General features: G+C 40.0%; 1 protein-coding gene across 2 annotated transcripts in view; it reads left to right on the top strand.

The window, feature by feature from the left end:
- Window positions 1-18651, top strand: part of PDK3 (pyruvate dehydrogenase kinase 3) — a 128132-nt gene that overhangs the window by 98511 nt on the left and 10970 nt on the right. For both annotated transcript variants that reach the window (XM_060292127.2, XM_030851299.2), the window contains exons 7-11: window positions 8722-8798; window positions 10093-10194; window positions 10601-10711; window positions 12844-12957; window positions 14240-14379. In XM_060292127.2, the coding sequence (XP_060148110.1) occupies window positions 8722-8798; window positions 10093-10194; window positions 10601-10711; window positions 12844-12957; window positions 14240-14379 (544 nt within the window). The remainder of the gene's footprint in view (window positions 1-8721; window positions 8799-10092; window positions 10195-10600; window positions 10712-12843; window positions 12958-14239; window positions 14380-18651) is intronic.

The raw sequence follows: 18651 nt of genomic DNA, 5'->3' as shown, positions 1-18651 counted from the left end.
TGGCGGTGATTAAAACATTTTAATGCTTTGAATTGCTGCCCAGAAAAATACTCTGTCCCCCAAATTGACACATTTCTGATCTACGTTTAAATTGGTATAGCCTTTCTTTAAAAAAACAGGCTAACAATGTTCTTTCTCTTTGGCTCAGTAAGTTAAAGTAATAATGGTTATATTCTTTGGTCCAGTAAATAAACTTCAGAAAATTTATTAAGAGAAAATAGGGACTTCCCTGGTGGTCCAGTGGTTAAGACTCTGCGCTTCCATTGCAGGGGGCACGGGTTCGATCCCTGGTCGGGGAACTAAGATCCCGCATGCCCCTTGGAGTGCCAAAAAATAAAAGCAAATAAATAAAAAATATGCGAAAGTCATGAAAAATTTTTTAAATCTGTCTAGAACCAATACTTTAAAAAAAAAGGAATAAAGACGCAGACGTAGAGAATGGACTTGAGGACACGGGGAGGGGGAAGGGTAAGCTGGGACAAAGTGAGAGAGTGGCATGGACATATATATACTACCAAATGTAAAATAGATAGCTAGTGGGAAGCAGCCACATAGCACAGGGAGATCAGCTCGGTGCTTTGTGACCACCTAGAGGGGTGGGATAGGGAGGGTTGGGAGGGAGATGCAAGAGAGAGGAGATATGGGGATATATGTATAAGTATAGCTGATTCACTTTGTTGTAAAGCAGAAACTAACACACCATTGTAAAGCAGTTATACTCCAATAAAGATGTTAAAAAAAAGAAAATAGAGGTGTGCACAGATACATGTATAAGAATGATGATCAGAGTAGTTTTCTTACAGAGAAAAATTAGAAAACAACCCAAGTTTTCCACAATAGGGAATTATTTAAATAAATTCTGGTATACCCATAAGATAGAATAGTATGCAACCATTCAAAACAATGCTTTAAAGAATATTTAATGTTTGAGAAAAGTTGAATTTTTAACCACAGGCTATAAAAGCTTGTAATAGTGCAAGTTCATTGGATAATAAGTCGAAGGATTTTTACCACCAAAATACAAACAGCAGCTCTCTGGATAGGGGGGTTTTAGCTAATTTTTATATTAGTTGTGTGAAACTATATTTACATGTTACTTTTATTTTTTTATTTGTAAGTTATGAAAGAGACATACTTATCTCTAAAAATACAAACATAAATATAGAGTAAAAAGTGAAAGTCCCCACTACTCTGCTCCCATACAGAGTTTTGTTTTTTACATAAATGAGGCTAAAACCATACATGTTCTTTAACTTGTGTATTTCACTTCACCTTAAAGATCTTTGCATGTATTAGTGTCATTTAGAGATTATCCATAGTGTAGATTATCATAATTTATTTAATCGTTTCTCATTGGGTGGATTTCTGATTTTCCCATATTCCATATAATGAGGCATGAAGGGGTATGTGTGTGTGTGTGTGTGTGTGTGTGTGTGTGTATTTGGAGCGTGGGAAAACCTATGAACGCGTGGAAGTATTTCTGTAGGCTAGATTCTTAGAAGTGTGGAACGACTGAGTCTTAGGGTATGGGGTCTTAGGGTATGGCATTAAAGATAAACCACATTCCCTCTCAAAAATATTCCAAAAATCGATTTCTCTTATACTGAGTTCAGAATGTGAAGACTTCAGGCTGCCGTCATAGGACAACTGCCCCTACGTTCTACTAGGAGGTGTGGAATCGATGCCACTTTCAAAGTCTGTTGGGTTCTCTGAGAAGAGTTGCACCCCTATTTTGAAGAAATATACCTCTAGCACCAAGTGGATTTTGCTTGAGCATTCCTGAGTAGAAGCATCTTAATATTCTATTTCTTCCTACTGGCTAGGCGGAGCCTGACCTCACTGTCCTGATTTCTATCTGTCAAACATGGAACTTAAACTCACCGGTAGTAATTAATTGCTCGTTTGCATGAATGGTAACCTCACTCACTCTGAAGGCCAGAGCAGCGAGCCTGGTCTTGCTGATTCCTGGGTGCCAGCCAGGTCAGCACGTTCCTTCCCAGCGAGGCTGTCACAACGGGCAGTGCACCCCACCAGGGGAGAAGCTTTCCAACCATTTTTGGCACTGTCTCATGCGTGATTTTTGAAGCCCTTTTTCCCATCACTAAGAGAAATGGTGGTTATAGGTAGCTTCTAGTTTCCTGTTGCTTTGGGGGATGTATTTACGATTTCTATTATTTCTTGAATGCCAAAGCTCTTTGTGAGTGTGGTTAAGCACTGCAGTTGAGCTCTAACAAGCTCCGTGTTAGAGACGGAGGTCAGAGGTTGGTCCTGAACACCTTAAGCAGACACGGGCTTTGTCACGGAGAGAGAGTGTGTGTGACTGTTTTCCGGCGAGGAGTCAGATCCAGATTCTGTGGATTCATTTTAAGAGCCCGTGTGAACTAGTATAGCATCCCCTTTCAGGATGCTTCCATTCTCCTGTGCTCTGCACTTCAGAGGACCGACGCTGCCATGAATCCCAAAGAACAGTTTGCTGGTACCTGAGAATTTAAGTTCTGTGAGTTTGCCCTATGATCTCTTTTTCTGAAGTTTCGATTTTTTCCTTTCCCAATGCAGACCCCTGAGAAAGTAGTAAATAGGGATTATGCAGAACGTACTGTGTGAACACCATCATTATTTACGGTCATCACTAGCGTTCTGAATATTGGGAGCTAGCTGTAGTAAACTTCTTTTTTATTCTTTTGGTAGTACATTTCACAGGAAGATTAAAAACAACAGAATTTTATTTACCTTACATCAGGTTTCAAATATTTCTGGTTAGCTACCCGCGGCAACCCATGTGGGTTGCTCCAAAGATGGGTAGCCATTCTACCGTGCTTGTTCTCAACGTTCTCATTCTCTTGAGAAATCGGTTGCCAAAGCATTAAGCAAATAAACCTTTTTACCTTACATTCTCGGCATCCGTATGGTAAGGCAGCATGGCTTAGAGGAAAGAGGTGAACTTTGTAGCCAGCCAGGTGGTGGAAATCTGGATTCTGACACTTAGGAGACAAGTCACTTTGCTGCTGTGACACCCACATTCCTCATCTGTCAGCTCTCCTTGTGAGGTGTTAAAAGAGTAATGTTTCTAAGGCCTCAAGCAGAACACCAGGCACGTGCTGGACATTTAATAAAGGGTAGTTACTGGAAGTCAGGGTTGACTTGGGAAAGAGAAGACGTATGGTTGCCACACTTGCATTTTTTCACCATTTCTAGATTAGTCTTTCCTGTCAAGAGGGTTGATTTATAGCTTCAGGTTTGGTTGGAAAAGTAAAGATTTCAGTTCGCACTATGTAAATTTTGTTGTAAGAGGGTTCGTAGAAAAGGTGTGCGTCTGTCCTGGAGTCTTTGACCTCTAGTTTTCTCAAATTGGATACTTCTGTGGATATTTTTAGTCAGGTGGTTCTACACAAGAATAAGAAAGCCATTACTGGTAGCGCTGTTAACACTGTCGAAATTAATGTTTTAGTAGTGGTAATAGCCAACAGGTATTGGCTGCTTACTATGTGGCAGGCTCTGTGTAAACTAGTTTATCACTTATCTCATTTAACCCTTATGTTAACCCAGTGAAATATGTACAGTGCTCATTTTAGAAACGGAATGCTGGAGGCCCAAATGTGTTAAATTCCTATCAGTATGCAGCCCTCCCTTGGTGTCTGCAGGTGACTGGTTCCAGGAACCCCCGGGAATTCCTAAATCTATGGATGCTGAAGTCCCTTATATAAAATGGCATAGTGTAGTCAGCCCTTCATTTCTAAGGCTTCCACATCCATGGGTTCAACCAACCGTGGATCAAGCTTCTCTTAAATGAATTTTTTCTGCTTAGCCACCAGTATTTTTTTTCATGCATATAGGAGAACTGTCTGAAGATAAAACTCTTTATATCCTATGTAGAGTTTTTGGCATTTATTAAATGTCGTTTCAACTAATGGCATTTGGAGCAATGACTGTGCAAATAGGGACTTTATTATTTCTTGAGTCTTGAGCATGAAAAACCTGCGCCATTTTTCCATTGACTTTTTAAAATGTACCCTTAGATGGAAAATTCATATTCCATTTATGTCTTATTTTAGGAAGCCAGCCAACATCTATTAAGGGTCTACTATGGAAAAGCTCCTCGACCCAGGATTAGGGAAGAGTCATGGACAAAGACATTTGACATGGTTTTAAAAGGAAAGAAAGGGACTTCCCAGGTGGCACAGTGGTTAAGAATCTGCCTGCCAATGCAGGGGACACGGGTTCAAGCCCTGGTCCGGGAGGATCCCACATGCTGCGGAGCAACTAAGCCCGTGCACCACAACTACTGAGCCTGTGCTCTAGAGCCCACGAGCCACAACTACTGAGCTCGCGTGCCACAACTACTGAGCTCGCGTGCCACAACTACTGAAGCCCACATGCCTACCGCCCATGCTCCGCAACAAGAGAAGCCACCACAAATAAGAAGCCTGTGCACTGCAACAACACTCACCACAACTAGAGAAAAGCCTGTGCGCAGCAACGAAGACCCAACGCAGCCAAATAATTTATTTTAAATTTAAATTTATTTTAAAAATACATAAAAAATAATAAAAGGACGGAAAGACATCTAAACGATAATGTTCTCAAAGAAAAGTACAAGTAATTGAGCTAGCTGTCAGATGGCTCCTAGAGAATGCTGGTTGAACTGAAAACAAACAAACAAAACAAAGCTATCAAAGGTATTTTAAGTTCCCTGAGATCTGGAGTGAAAAGGTTGACTTCCGAAGGTTATTTATATAACTAATCATGCCTTTCGGTACAAGATAGTCTAAGCATTCAGTGTGCTCCTAGGGCTCCGTTAAAAAGACAGTAAAGGAATACAAAGAAAAACAGCAAAGAAACCAGGGGGACTCGTCAGTGGGCCATTGATCCCACCTCCTGCCAAAGGGTAACGAGATAGAAGTACACTGGCTGATTAATGGGACGGAGCAGAAGAAGCCAGGAAAGAGGAGGCTGCAGCAGAAATGGCATCAGATGATCCTGGAGGGACTCTGGGAGCAGAGCTGGGAAGTGTCAGGGACTGGATAGGGAAGGTAAAAGATGGGGGTTGATTGAAAGCTGGTCTCAGGTGGAGTAAGGATGGGTGATGGGAAGCAGCTTGACTCTGGCTGTGCTCTGCCTGCCAACATCCACGAGCATTTTCCCCTGGGCAAAAATCAAAGTAGTTTCTTCAAGAACCTGGGTAAAACTAGGTCTGTTCGTGTGAGTGTCATCATCCCAAAGTAAAGCCCTCTTCATTCAGGCATTTGGGGGACCCTCTGGTCAGAGGCCAGCTTGCTGTCCGCTCATCCTAAAGCCAGTGGAAAAGTCTTGACCAGGTACACAGAGCTCCACGTCAGCCTTCCCACTTAGGGGGAAGTCAACACCAGCTCTCTCAAACAAACAATCCAGTTCCTCATTCTTCAACAAGAATTTTACGACCAAGATGTATCAGACCTCGGGCGAAAAACCAGCAGCATGAATGGAAACCTGACTGGCATTAAACTTCTCAGCTGCGCTGTCATGGTCAGAAGACCCCTCTCCCTCCCCCCTGCCTTTTTTTTTTGGCTGTGTTGGGTCTTCGTGGTGGTGCACGGGCTTTTCACTGCAGTGGCTTCTCCTGTTGCGGAGCACGGGCTCCAGGCACGTGGGCTTCAGTAGTTGTGGCTCGCGGGCTCTAGAGCACGGGCTCAGTTGCTCTGTGGCATGTGGGATCCTCCCGGACCAGGGCTCGAACCCGTGTCCCCTGCACTGGTAGCCGGATTCTTAACCACTGCGCCACCAGGGAAGTCCCTCCCCCTGCCTTTCTAAATGCTGAAAGAAATTGATTTCAAATCCAAATTCTGTACCTGGTGAAACCTCCAATCAAGTGAATCAGAGGTATAAGGACTGAGAAATGTATTTCCCATGCATAGCTTTCCGAGGTAGTTTACGTGACTGACCTAATGGTGTGTATAATGTAGGTATAAGAAATAGCAAAAAATACTCTAGAACCTCAATCAAAAACAATTTGAGGATGGTGGCTGTGCAGCATGTTTGGAAAGCAGTTGATTCTAATTTGAAAAATCTTAAAGAATGGAATGGATCCCATGCAATAGAAAAGAGGCTGGAAGATCTCAGTGATGTGGCAAGGAAAGCATATGTCTCTTGTCCGGTTACCCAAGAAGAGGAGTATCAGAAAGACATGGTCCAAATATTCGGCAACCTTACAAGGTAACATGATTTTGAGCAGTTGGAGGTGGATAAAGTGAATCCATTTCACCTTAAGGCTGGTAATATTCTCCTTCAAGTGACACATGACTCATGACACATTGGGCTCGTAGGGAAAGAAATGTCACCCTGGTCTATTCCTGTGGCCAATCTGCAGTGAGCAATATTTACCTGGTTATGTTACCAACACAATCAGTGTTCACCTTTTTTATTTTTTCTACAGGGAACCCACTTTATTTTTTTAATTTCTGTTGAAATATGGTTGACATATAATGTGTTAGTTTCCAGTGTACAGCAAATTGATTGTTGTACATGTATATATATGAAGCAATATGTAATATTAGATAAAACAGAATTTCACGTGCTGAGAATCCATAGGAACTGATAATAAAAGTCAAAACCTTTTTTAGTTTTAATATTTTTTATTGAATATGGTTGACTTATAATGTGTTAATTTCTGCTGTACAGAAAGTGATTCAGTTATACATATATAGACATTCTTTTTCATCATAGTTTATCACAAGATATTGAATATAGTTCTCTGTGCTATACAGCAGGACCTTGTTGTTTATCCATCCTATATATAATAGTTTACATCTGCTAGTCTCAAACTCCCATTCCTTCCCTTCCCTACCCCTCCTCCCCCTTGGCAACCACAAGTCTGTTCTCTATATCTGTGAGTCTGTTTTTGTTTCGTAGATATGTTGATTTGTATCGTATTTTAGGTTCCTCATATAAGTGATATCATATGGTATTTGTCTTTGTTCTGTCTGACTTCACTTAGTTTGATAATCTCTAGGTCCATCCATGTAGCTGCAAGTGGCATTATTTCATTCTTTCTTATGGCTGAGTAATATTCCATTGTGTGTGTGTATGTGTGTGTGTGTACACGCCACATCTTCTTTATCCATTCCTCTGTCGATGGACATTAGGTTGCTTCCATGTCTTGGTTATTGTAAATAGTGCTGCAGTGAACATTGGGGTGCATGTATCTCTCGAATTACGGTTTTCTCAGGATATATGTCCTGGAGTGGAATTGCAGGATCATATGGTAGCTCTATTTGTAGTTTTTTAAGGAACCTCCATACTGTTCTCCATAGTGGCTGTACCAGTTTACATTCCCACCAATAGTGCATGAGGGTTCCCTTTTCTCCACACCCACTCTAGCATCTATTGTTGTAGATTTTTTGATGATGGCCATTCTGACTGGTGTGATACCTCACTGTAGTTTTGATTGCCAGCATCACTCTTCTTGCACTTTGGGGCCACTATTAAATAAAATAAGTGTCACTTAAACATAAGCACTACAATACTGTGACATTGATGTGATAACCAAGGTGGCTACTAAGTGTCTAATGGGCGGGATCTATTGGACAAAGGGATGATAGACGTCCTGAGCAGGACAGATCAGGAAGGCGTGAGATTTCATCACACCACTCAGAACTTATGAATTGTTTGTTTCTAGAAGTTTCCATTTAATATTTTCGAACCTCGTTTGACCATGGGTAACAGAAACTGCAGAAAGCGAAACCATGGACAAGGGGATATTGCTGTATATATTACTTAGTAGTTTAAAAAATAACTGATCATCAAAAGGTTCAAGATTTAGAATCAAAAACTCTTAGTTCAGGTGTCCAGTTCCAGGCCTCCTCCATTATGGCAGGCCAGTTGCATAACCTCAGCAAAGCCTGTGTCCCCAGCCACCCACCCTATGAGCCACACAGTATTGTCATGAGAGTTCATTTGGGTAATGTATGTGCAAGCTCTTTGGAAACTGCTAAGAAGCAAACAGATGATTGCTCTCCTTTATATTACTATTAATTACTCACTTTATTAGGTTGAAATCATAGCATGGGTGTTCTACTTGAGAAAGCTTACGTAATTTTGGTCTCTTAATGATTTCAGGTCACGAGGAGGAGGAAAGCCTAAATTTTCTATTATCTACTCTATATCCTACTCTGGGATTCTGGGTTTCTCGGAGTTTCCTCAGAAGATCCCTGACACAAGGAGAAAGGACTGTAGGTCTCTGGGAGTTGGTCTGCTAGCTGCGAGTAGTATGCCTCGTTTGTCATAATTTAACAGAACTTAACATTACTGTTTAGTCCAAGTCTCCAAGAGGACGTACCCCTCTACCTCTGTGGCTTCACATTCCCCTGGCTGACCACTGGGGTCAGTGGTGGTGGTGGAGGGTGTCCCCCATTTTGAGAAACACCAAGTGATATTTGGATGACCTTACGTAATGCTCTGAACATTAGGACGTAGGTGATGATATTCCAGTTTTGCTCAACTAAGTTCCAAAGAGAGAAATTTGCCTAAGGCCACATAGCTGGTAAGTGAAGGAACTGGATTTCACCCCAAGTTTGTTGGACTTCAAAGCACATGCTTTTGCTCAGCCCTGCCTTTAGAGTTGGAAACCTACGTTGGCCTTTTGTAGAGTTCTTTTTTTATGCACTTGGAAGAAAGGATGCAAAGAACATTCTTGACTTTCTTCTAGTTTTGATCCTTACTCATGGACGGTTTTGTCTCTGTTTTCAGCCAAAGCTCCAGACAAACCTATTCAGGTAGTTTATGTGCCCTCACATCTGTTTCACATGCTATTTGAGTTGTTCAAGGTAAGTGGAATTTAAAAACATGGAAAGAAGCCTTCATTTTAAATTACTTTGATCCAGGGCATAATGGATTCATCAGATTAGCATAAGAAAAAGGTTTTGCATAACCATTTTAAAAATTCTATTTCTGATGCCCTGTGGGTTTTATAATTTGTATACTCTGAGGTGAAAATTTGCTGTGTATAGTATAGTCTTCATGAATATTAGTACATATTGATTTTGAAGCTTAATTGTAAAATAAAAGCTTCAGTGGCTTTATGTAAAATCCATACTGTTTTTTCTTCAGAGATGAGCTTAGAGATGCTTTTTAGTTTCCAGATCTGGCAAAGGCTTTATTGGTGGTAGTCAGATCAAAATAAAAACATGTTTATGCATCTTTATGTTTCTGAACATTAACCATGTCGGTGCATTATCAGTTGTTCCGGTCCTGAAAGATACGTTAACACTTTTACACATTTGAGTCAGTTTAGAAAATTCAGAAGATCTGACAGAGGCAGGGGGCAAAGATGTGGAAGGGCTGGACCAAAAGACAAAAGACTGTCTATACCTTAAGCTGTTGCTTTTATTAACCAGTAGCTAACGGCATGTAAGTAGCAGTATTACAGGCACAAGGCATTTGAGCTAAAATTTCATTTCTTCCAGTGTGTAAAACCCTAAACCAAACACCTGAAAAATCAGTTATGCTGATTTGCTTCCCAAAATTATGTTACTGATGTGACACTTAAGGTTGAGATGGGCATTCAGTTGTGAACTTGCTCTGCAACAGCTGTGGCTTTTTCAGAATTTCTTTTCACCTGACATTTCTTCTACTTTTTTTTTTTTTCCAGCCAAATGATTAATTTTTGTGGGCAGCATGAATCCTCTCAGGCTTTCCGCCTTCTTTAGAGGAAGGGTGCTCTGTAAGTGCAGACTGATAGTGGGATTTAAAGCACACGCCAGTGAGCCTCTGCAGCCTCATTACACGCGATAAAAACATCCCTCTTGGTTAAGAGTTGAATAATTTAAATACCCTAAAGCGAAATCGAAAACAGGAAGGAAAGGAAAATAAGCATTTAGTATGGTGGATGAGACTAAAACGAGATAATAACAAAGTAGAGCATCAAGACATTTTTCCTTGTTCTGAACACACGTTTAGTTAAGTTCTTTAGAGAGGAAAAGAGTGCCATATAAATCCAACTGATCTTTGCCCCCCACCAAAGAAACGTTGTGCATCGGTAGCCTTTCGCCAGTTTCTTTTTTTAAAGTTGTAGTTCGTGAGTTGGTGGCATGCTAAAAAAAAAAGGTTCTGTGATTTCAGAACTCAATGAGAGCGACAGTGGAACTATATGAAGATAGAAAAGAGGGCTACCCAGCTGTTAAAACCCTTGTTACTCTGGGTAAAGAAGACTTATCCATTAAGGTAACTCTTTATTTGTACGTATACTTGAATTATCAGTTAATTTAATAGTGTGTAAACATCGAGGAATCAAAGGGAAGGGAGGAGAACTGACAACTGAGTGTCTTATTTGTAAGTACTGCATTTGATCCTTGGCTTGAGCTACCTCGTTTAAACTTCGTTGGAACCCCATTTTTTAGGGGGCTGAACAAGATCTCAAACCCAAGCGTATTGGAGCCTAACCACACTTGCCCGCCTCCTTTGTTTTACACTGTTCACAAAGGGACCATATTTCGTTGGGGGTTCAAGTCCTTGCACGGTTTAGAGTAATCTAGTATGTACTTTATTTAATGAACTCCTTGCCTCCTGCTAAGTATAGATTGATGACTTCTTCTTGTTTTTCTTCCTTTTCACATTTTGTACATTACAGATAAGTGACCTAGGTGGTGGGGTCCCACTACGAAAAATAGATCGTCTTTTTAACTACATGTATTCAACTGCTCCGAGACCTAGCCTGGAGCCTACGAGAGCCGCGCCGCTGGTAAGCCTCTGAAACCGCTGCTAGAGGAAACACCATTCGCTAGAGAAGGGACAGAGCTGGCTCTTTCCCCGGGTTGTCGCATTAGCCTTGTTGCATTTGTATGTTTCCCGCATGGTTTGAAGGAGGGAGAATTTTATGCCACTGCTGCTTTCTTTATGACTCTTTTGGACTCAGATTTCTTCTCTAATTTGTGTCTAAGAAACACTCAGAGCTGAGTACTTACCTCCCCAATACAGAGAAAAAATATTTCCCTGTGGTTAAGACTGCTTCTGGAGCACCATTTACCACCTGGCACTCCCCTTGGAGGGGGTGGAAGTGTAATAGCAGGTGAGCAGGGAACAGCACAGCGTGTCTGGCTGCAGCTGGCCCTGGGCACTTTGGCGCTGCATACCATAGAGGCCCAAATCACCCAGGGCCTTTGAACTTCCCCCGCCAAATTTGTTTATATAATTAAAGTGTTAAATTACGAACACATTAAATTTTTTATATATGCAGGAAACATATAGGTGGCGTATGCATTTTCAGAGCCCTTTCTGTCTCACTGTGGAAATAACCTTCAGGAAGTGAGGAAAGCCTCTGGTTACCATGGCAGCATTTAGATCCTGGTAGGGCCACACTTTCTTCCCCCGGCTGAGTGTTTCTAATTGACAAACAACAACTGAACCCTTTGTCATTAAGCACAGCAACATATCTGTCAGTCTGCAAAATGGTTCAGAGTGTAAATTTTCATTTTCAAGTTGTACCTGACTGACGAGCACGTAAGATTATATTTTATATGTATGAATAAAATCCAACACTTAACATCATTTATTCTAGACAGGGTTTGTTAACACTGCATATTGAAAACGGAGAGGAAGTCGCTTACATAGGATTCCAGAAAATTCTTGAAAGATCAATTTTGAAGGCCATTGCCTTGACCAGTTTCTGGTACCTACTTAAATAAATGTCAAAAGAAAAAGAGACGCTACAGGCAAATCTAGAACCTTCTGCAATTGTTTAAAAGGAGTATGGATCGTCTGTTACAGGTCTCAGGATAGCATCTTGAGGACAGCTGTGATGTCATCTTTTTTTTTAAATGACACTGAGCAAAAATGACACTCTAAAAAATGTGCATCCCACCTCCCATTTTATAGATGAGGAAATGAGGTTACTGGTTTGCCCAAGGTCATTGAGCTCATTATCGTCAAGCTGCCACTGGCCATGTCTGTATTCTTTCCAGTGTGCCTGGTGGCTCTCCATTTGAAGAAATGCTTCCACTAGCATCTCTCCCAGTTAGTCAAGTCTCCTCAGCTTTTAAGTGGGCGTGTGGGTATGTACTACTAGGAAACGTTAACTTCTTCATCAAACACCTTACTATGTTACAGCTCTGTGCCGTGACACACGCATTTCTTTTTCGGAAATGTCCTCCCAGACAACTCCTGTTGATCCTTTGACACCCTGTCGGTGGACTTAATCAGAGGGGTCGAAGCTTGAGGAACAGCCCCTTCCCCTCCACCCCAGAGTGTTGGAAATTAGTCTCAATTATTCCTATCAATATCGGAGACCTTTTTTTTCTTCCCCCAACAACCTGTTACTGACAGTCAGGGTTCTATGACATAGAGGTATAGGAGGGTACTGGAATTGTTTTCTTGTCTCTAAGAATATATGGACTACCACATGTCAAAATATTGCAGCGTTCTCAGAGCCTTAGGAAGTAGCTCTTAGGAGATTGTTTTCTTTTCATTGTGTTAGCCTTGGTACGGTTAGATTTCAACTCCCGTGCTGCTCAATTTAATTGAGCAAAGAAATCATAGTGGAACTTTGGAATGATGTGGTTTACTTTGGTTTCTGGTTCAAATTCCACTTGATTTGGGATTTAACAATGCTAACAATTTGCTTTAAAACGTTCAAAAAGCCTTAGTCCAAAATCGGAGTATTTCTGTTCTTTTCCAAACATGTGAGAAGTATTTTTGCAGGGTGAAAACAGATTGTTTGCCATAGATGAGCATATACATCATGGTAAAGTTTGGATCAATAATTTATTTGCTTTAAATATGAAGCAAGAATTTATTATAATCTTGCAGATGGTCCTCAGACTCGATGTGTTAGCGTTTCGTGCCCGTCTCACCGTATTAATTTTCTTTTCTCGGTAGGCTGGATTTGGTTACGGCTTGCCAATTTCTCGTCTGTATGCTAGATATTTTCAGGGAGATCTAAAACTCTATTCTATGGAAGGCGTGGGTACTGATGCTGTCATTTATTTGAAGGTACTGCATTTTATTTCTGTTATATGAAGGCATCTTTACTTTTTAAAGCTATAAGTTCTAATAACTAATGGAGGATAGCACTATATCATCTCCTATATTCAGCTCGGATTTACTCCAGTTTTACGTGAAAACCAAGTTATGTCCTACCCTTGATTTTATGCTCAGATATAGCAAAATAGGAAACATGGAGAGGTAAAAATTTAAATATTGATTTTTAAAACCATAATTCTAAGTTGTGATTTTTTTTAAAATCGTATACCCATTGAAAGGACTAATCTAAAAGGAGACAGGTTTTCGTAAACTGAATTCTTGTAGTCTTTTGTTTTAGAAACTTGCCGGCTTTCCCAAAGTTGCAAGAATTCAGTGCTCATAATATGGTTACCTAAAAGTCTGATCGAATAACAAAGTTCTCTGTAAAACAAGTTTTCTCATTCATTGGTGGAGTCAGACTTTTATTTACTTCTAAACTCTAGAATAGTTGGAGTATTTTTTGAATATGTAATATGGGCACATAGTACAAAATTTTAAAGCTACAAAAGGGAGAACTAAGTCTCTCCCATCAGTGGCCCAGAGCCACCTGGTTCTCTTTCCCAGGGGTGACCATGGATGCCGGTTTCATGTGGAGCCTCATGGAAGTTGATTCTGCATTGATAAAAGTATGGGGGGAAATCTGATTTTTTTCCACACAAATGATTATTTTAGCACTTTGCTTTTTTTTAACTTTCCAACATATCTTGGAGATCTTTCCATATCAGTTCATACCGAACTGGCTCATCCTTTTAACAGCTGCTTAGTGTGTTATATGTTATATGATAAGATAACCAGTTATTTTGAGTGTGTATCTTAGATGCCAATGCATATAAATGATATGCTATTTGATATCACTTTATGAGCTTATATTTATACATCTACTGTGTATGAAACTATTTCTTCAGGGCCCTCTGGGAGAACAGTTGCCCAGTGAACAGTAGTGTTTGGTCTAAGACCATATAGTCAAAACAATTGAATATCTCACATCAGTATTAACTGAACTAAAATAGTTTTTGTTTTGCTCATGTGTACTTCAGTACTGGTTTTTCATGAAACCAGTACTTTCATAGAAAAGCTTTAATTTCATCCTGATCAGTCTAAGTAACTTACTTAGACTGTAATTTTAATATAACTCTAAAAATATATATATTAATAAGGTTTCTAATGTTTTAAATAATAAAATTTGGGTCAGTATTTCATGTGAGCAAGATGACACTATGGACCTTCGGTGTCTATTTTTGTTTTTCCTTAGGCTCTTTCAAGTGAATCATTTGAGAGACTTCCAGTTTTTAATAAGTCCGCATGGCGCCATTACAAGACCACACCTGAAGCTGACGATTGGAGCAATCCCAGCAGTGAACCCAGGGATGCTTCCAAATACAAGGCGAAACAGTAATTTACCACTTTTCTTTCTATTATAAAGTATCTGATTTTTCTCCGGTGTGTACCAGCCAGACGATTGATATTTTCAGCCACATCTTTGTGGTTTTATCACTGGAAAAGCAAAGTGATCCCTAAAGAAAGGATGGAGTAGCTTTTTCACCCCAGACAGGAAGGATAGCAAGAATTGGGTAGCCAGAGTAGCAATTCCAATAGAGGCCTTGATGTTCTAGGAGTCCTTGCCCTGTGGAGGTATCAAAAGCAGTAAGCAGGGTTTATCCTGCCATGAATCTTCTTTAAAAAGGAATTAATTTGTAATTTGTCATCATCCATAGAATTCACAGAAGAATGTTTAGAGGAAGTCTGTAGGTGGGTTGAAACTGGAAAAATAAAGAAGTTAAAGTTATCAATCAAGGTAAACAAAATGTGGTTTATCCATCTAACAGAGTATTATTATTCAGCCTTTAAAAGGAATAAAGTTCTGACATGCTACAATATAGATAAACCTTGAAGTCATTATGCTAAGTAAAATAAGCGGGATCCAAAAGGACAAGTATTGTATGATTCCACTTACGTGAGGCACCTAGAGACAAAGTAGGATGGTGGTTGCCAGGGCTGGGGAGTAGGGGGAAGGCGAATTTAGTGTTTCACGAGGACAGAGTTTCAGTGGAGAAAGATGAAAAAGCTCTGGAGATGGATGGTGGTAATGGTGGTACAACACTGTGAATGTACTTAATGCCACTGGACTGTACACTTAATAAAACATTTTTTTTACCATCTTAACCAGGTGGTAAATTTTATGTACAATTTACCGCAATAAAAAAAATGAAAAAGAGGAAAATTATCAATCACAGAATAACAAGTTTCACTACTTTGTGGTAATAAGGACAATAATCCAGTCTTTGGTTTCCAGTTTTCTTTTTCTTCTGACTACCTTTAAGCTCCAACTCTGCTAGCAAGAGTAAGGGTTCTGATTATTTGTTTAATTTCAAGTAACCTTTTAGTAATAGAAAAGCAGTATATGAACATTGTAAAAAATTAGGAAATATAAAAAAGCAAAAAAAGAAAAAAAGAGAAACTGCTGTATTCCCATAACCCAGAGATTACCATTCTTAGAGCTTTATCTGTGTTCTTCCAGCTATTTTGCTGTTTGTATACATGTATGTGTATTTTTCCCCAAATGAGATCATACTTTTCATACTATTGTACAACCTAGTTTTATTTCATTTAACCATCTCCACCTTTCCATGTCAATACATTTTCATCATGAAAATTCCCCTGATTTGTCCAAACAACAAATCAGTTCCAAGACCACATAACACATCTGAGTAGGTCTCAAGCTATTTTTAATCTAGAACAGTCTTTTGTTGTTGGACCATACCAGTTGTCCTGCAAAAATGTCCCACCTTGATTTGTTTGATTTTGTCTTTGAAGTTTTATTTAATTTGTCCCTCTTTCCCTGTATCTCCCATAAACTGGAAGTTCATCTAAAGGCTCAGTGGAGCATTTTTTTGCTAGAATATTTCATAAATACTCTTGCAGAATTACACTCTGAGACCCATGATGTCTGGTTGATCCACCATTAGTAATGTTAAGACTGACCGTAATTCAGGTGATGACCGTCTGATCCCTCCATAGTATAGTTAATTTTCCCTTCTCAACCAGAAAGTAATCTGCGTACTGTTATTTTGTCATGTTATTTCGGCACCATGCAACCATCACCTAATGGTTTTTAGCACCAGCTGATAACTTTGGCCTTAATCAGTAACTTTATTAATGTTTATAAAATGATGAGTTCTTTTTTTGTTAGTATCATTCCTTTGGCAATTATTAGCTGACATTCTCCTATAAAGTTCTTCCTCAACAACTAAGGTCATTTAGGTACCTTTTGAAGTACAGTCCCTCCTGGCAAGGCAGGATAAGCATTTCAGTCTTTCCCTTTAATTACCGATTTTCAAGGTAAGAAGTTGAGTTAAAAACCACCTTAAATTTGACCAATGAGTTTCTGGCTTTCTCTTTTTTAAGTATTATTACGGATGTTGTAGATTTTTATTGCTTTGATATGTTTCAGTCAATATTTAACATATATATAAAAAGTGTTCAGATCTTAAGTTTGTAACTTAATGAATTTTTACACCTGTATTTCCAGCACGTGAAAAGGCTGCTTTCTAGTCAGACTCTCCTCCTTTTTCCCTCCTTACCATGTAACAATTATTCCAACTCTATCACCTATCACTGTGTCTGACTCTCTCACTGCTTGAACTTAAAACAAAAGGAAGATATAGTGTGTGCTCTTTTTGTGTCTGGCTTTCTGTGAGGTTCACCTATGTCATTGCATGTAGTGGCCATCTTTTTGATGCTAAAACTGGCACACCTTTGGCCACTGGAAGCTATTTTGAGCCAGATCCTTTGTGTTCCATTGATAAAACCGTATTCATCTTTGAAAGCTTCCTTGCTTTCTGGCCCAAGATGATGTCTTAGGCTTATCTTACACTTTGCCTAGAATCAGCCATTTTCCTCAAGGACTCCTGTTTCCTTTTAATGGGTATTAGAGACCCTAATCTGGGTGTTGGAGGTGTACATTATACCTTTTCTAGTCCCCTTTTCTGGGCAGAACTATAAAATACATATCTTTTATAAGATCATATTGATATTTTTATTCGATTTTAACATTGTAATGTTTCTCGCTAATATTTTTTAATTAATTATTTATTTATTTTTGGGCTGTGTTGGGTCTTCGTTGCTGCATGCGGGCTTTCTCTAGTTGCGGCAAGCGGGGGCTACTCTTTGTTATAGTGCATGGGCTTCTCATTGCAGTGGCTTCTCTTGTTGTGGAGCACGGGCTCTAGGCGCTCAAGCTTCAGTAGTTGTGGCACGTGGGCTCAGTAGTTGTGTCGCACGGGCTTAGTTGCTCCGCGGCACGTGGGATCTTCCCGGACCAGGACTCGAACCCGTGTCCCCTGCACTGGCAGGCGGATCCTTAACCACTGCGTCACCAGGGAAGTCCCTCGCTATTATATTTTAATTGTATATATTTCCTCTTACTCTGAAAACCTTGATTCCTAACATAGTGCAACAGAAAGGTATTTGTATGCAAATAGAGTTTATATAGCTTTGTGATTTTGTACCTTTATAGTAGCATTGGTCTTTTCTGATGAATGATATAAAGGCTATCTATATTGATGTTTATTCTTTTCTACGGACGTCTTGTGATGGACCTCTGTGCAATATTGCCGGACTGGTCACTCACCTCAAATGATGAAATCTACAGGAGTTTGGTTTGTGCACGTGAGTGTGAGTGTACACACAGGTGTGTGTAGACACATACGCACACCATCCCTGGCGGAGATTAAGCTAAATTAGCTTGAAACCCGTGGATCAGTTTCCCTTGATTCCATTTTCAGTCCGTATGTAAGTCAAGTAGCATGTTGGGCATCAGTGTGAGCAGTTAATTCCAGCTATGGCTCCGGTAGGGGGAGTTATTTGAGTAGCGCATAAGCAGTCTTTATAAACATTAAGGTCCATTTGGATTGTTAAAAGATGGCCTTTGTTGAATATTGTTTTAAAGGCTGTTTAGGGCTTCCCCGGTGGCACAGTGGTTAAGAATCCGCCTGCTAATGCAGGGGACATGGGTTCAAGCCCTGGTCTGGGAAGATCCCGCATGCCGCAGAACAACTAAGCCCGTGCGCCACAACTACTGAGCCTGCGCCCTAGAGCCCTCAAGCCACAGCTATTGAAGCCGCGCACCTAGAGCCCGTGCTCCACAACAAGAGAAACCACCGCAATGAGAAGCATGCGCTTGCCGCAACTAGAGAAAGCCCACACGCAGCAACAAAGACCCAATGCAGCCAAAAATAAATAAATAAATTTTTTTAAAAAGTCTACTTAAAACTTTAAATAGTTTAGGAGGTTGTATACTGCTAAGTATGAGCCTTCATTTCTAATATCTTAGACAAATTTTAGCAGAAAGCAATTTTTAAGATTTTAAAATGGTTAGCCTGATATTTCAGTTATACAAATAGCATAATTGGTGGCCACCTTGGGAAAGTATTTAGTAGGAATGGTAAATTCACTAGGGGAAAGAGAAATCCTAAGAAAATTTATTTCCTAAGCAGATTTTTAATTACAGCCTTACTGAGATATAATGCAGCCTTTTAAAGTGTACAAATTCAGTGGCTTTTGGTATATTCACAGAGTTGTGTGATCCTCACCCACTGTCTAATTTCAGAACATATTCACCATCCCCCGAAGAAACCCCATACCCATTAGCAGTGATTCCTCATT

The sequence above is a fragment of the Globicephala melas genome, chromosome X, assembly GCF_963455315.2.
Source record: "Globicephala melas chromosome X, mGloMel1.2, whole genome shotgun sequence".
Lineage (NCBI taxonomy): Eukaryota > Metazoa > Chordata > Mammalia > Artiodactyla > Delphinidae > Globicephala > Globicephala melas.
Note: the sequence above shows the minus strand (reverse complement) of the source record. Positions and strands in the feature narration are given on the sequence as shown.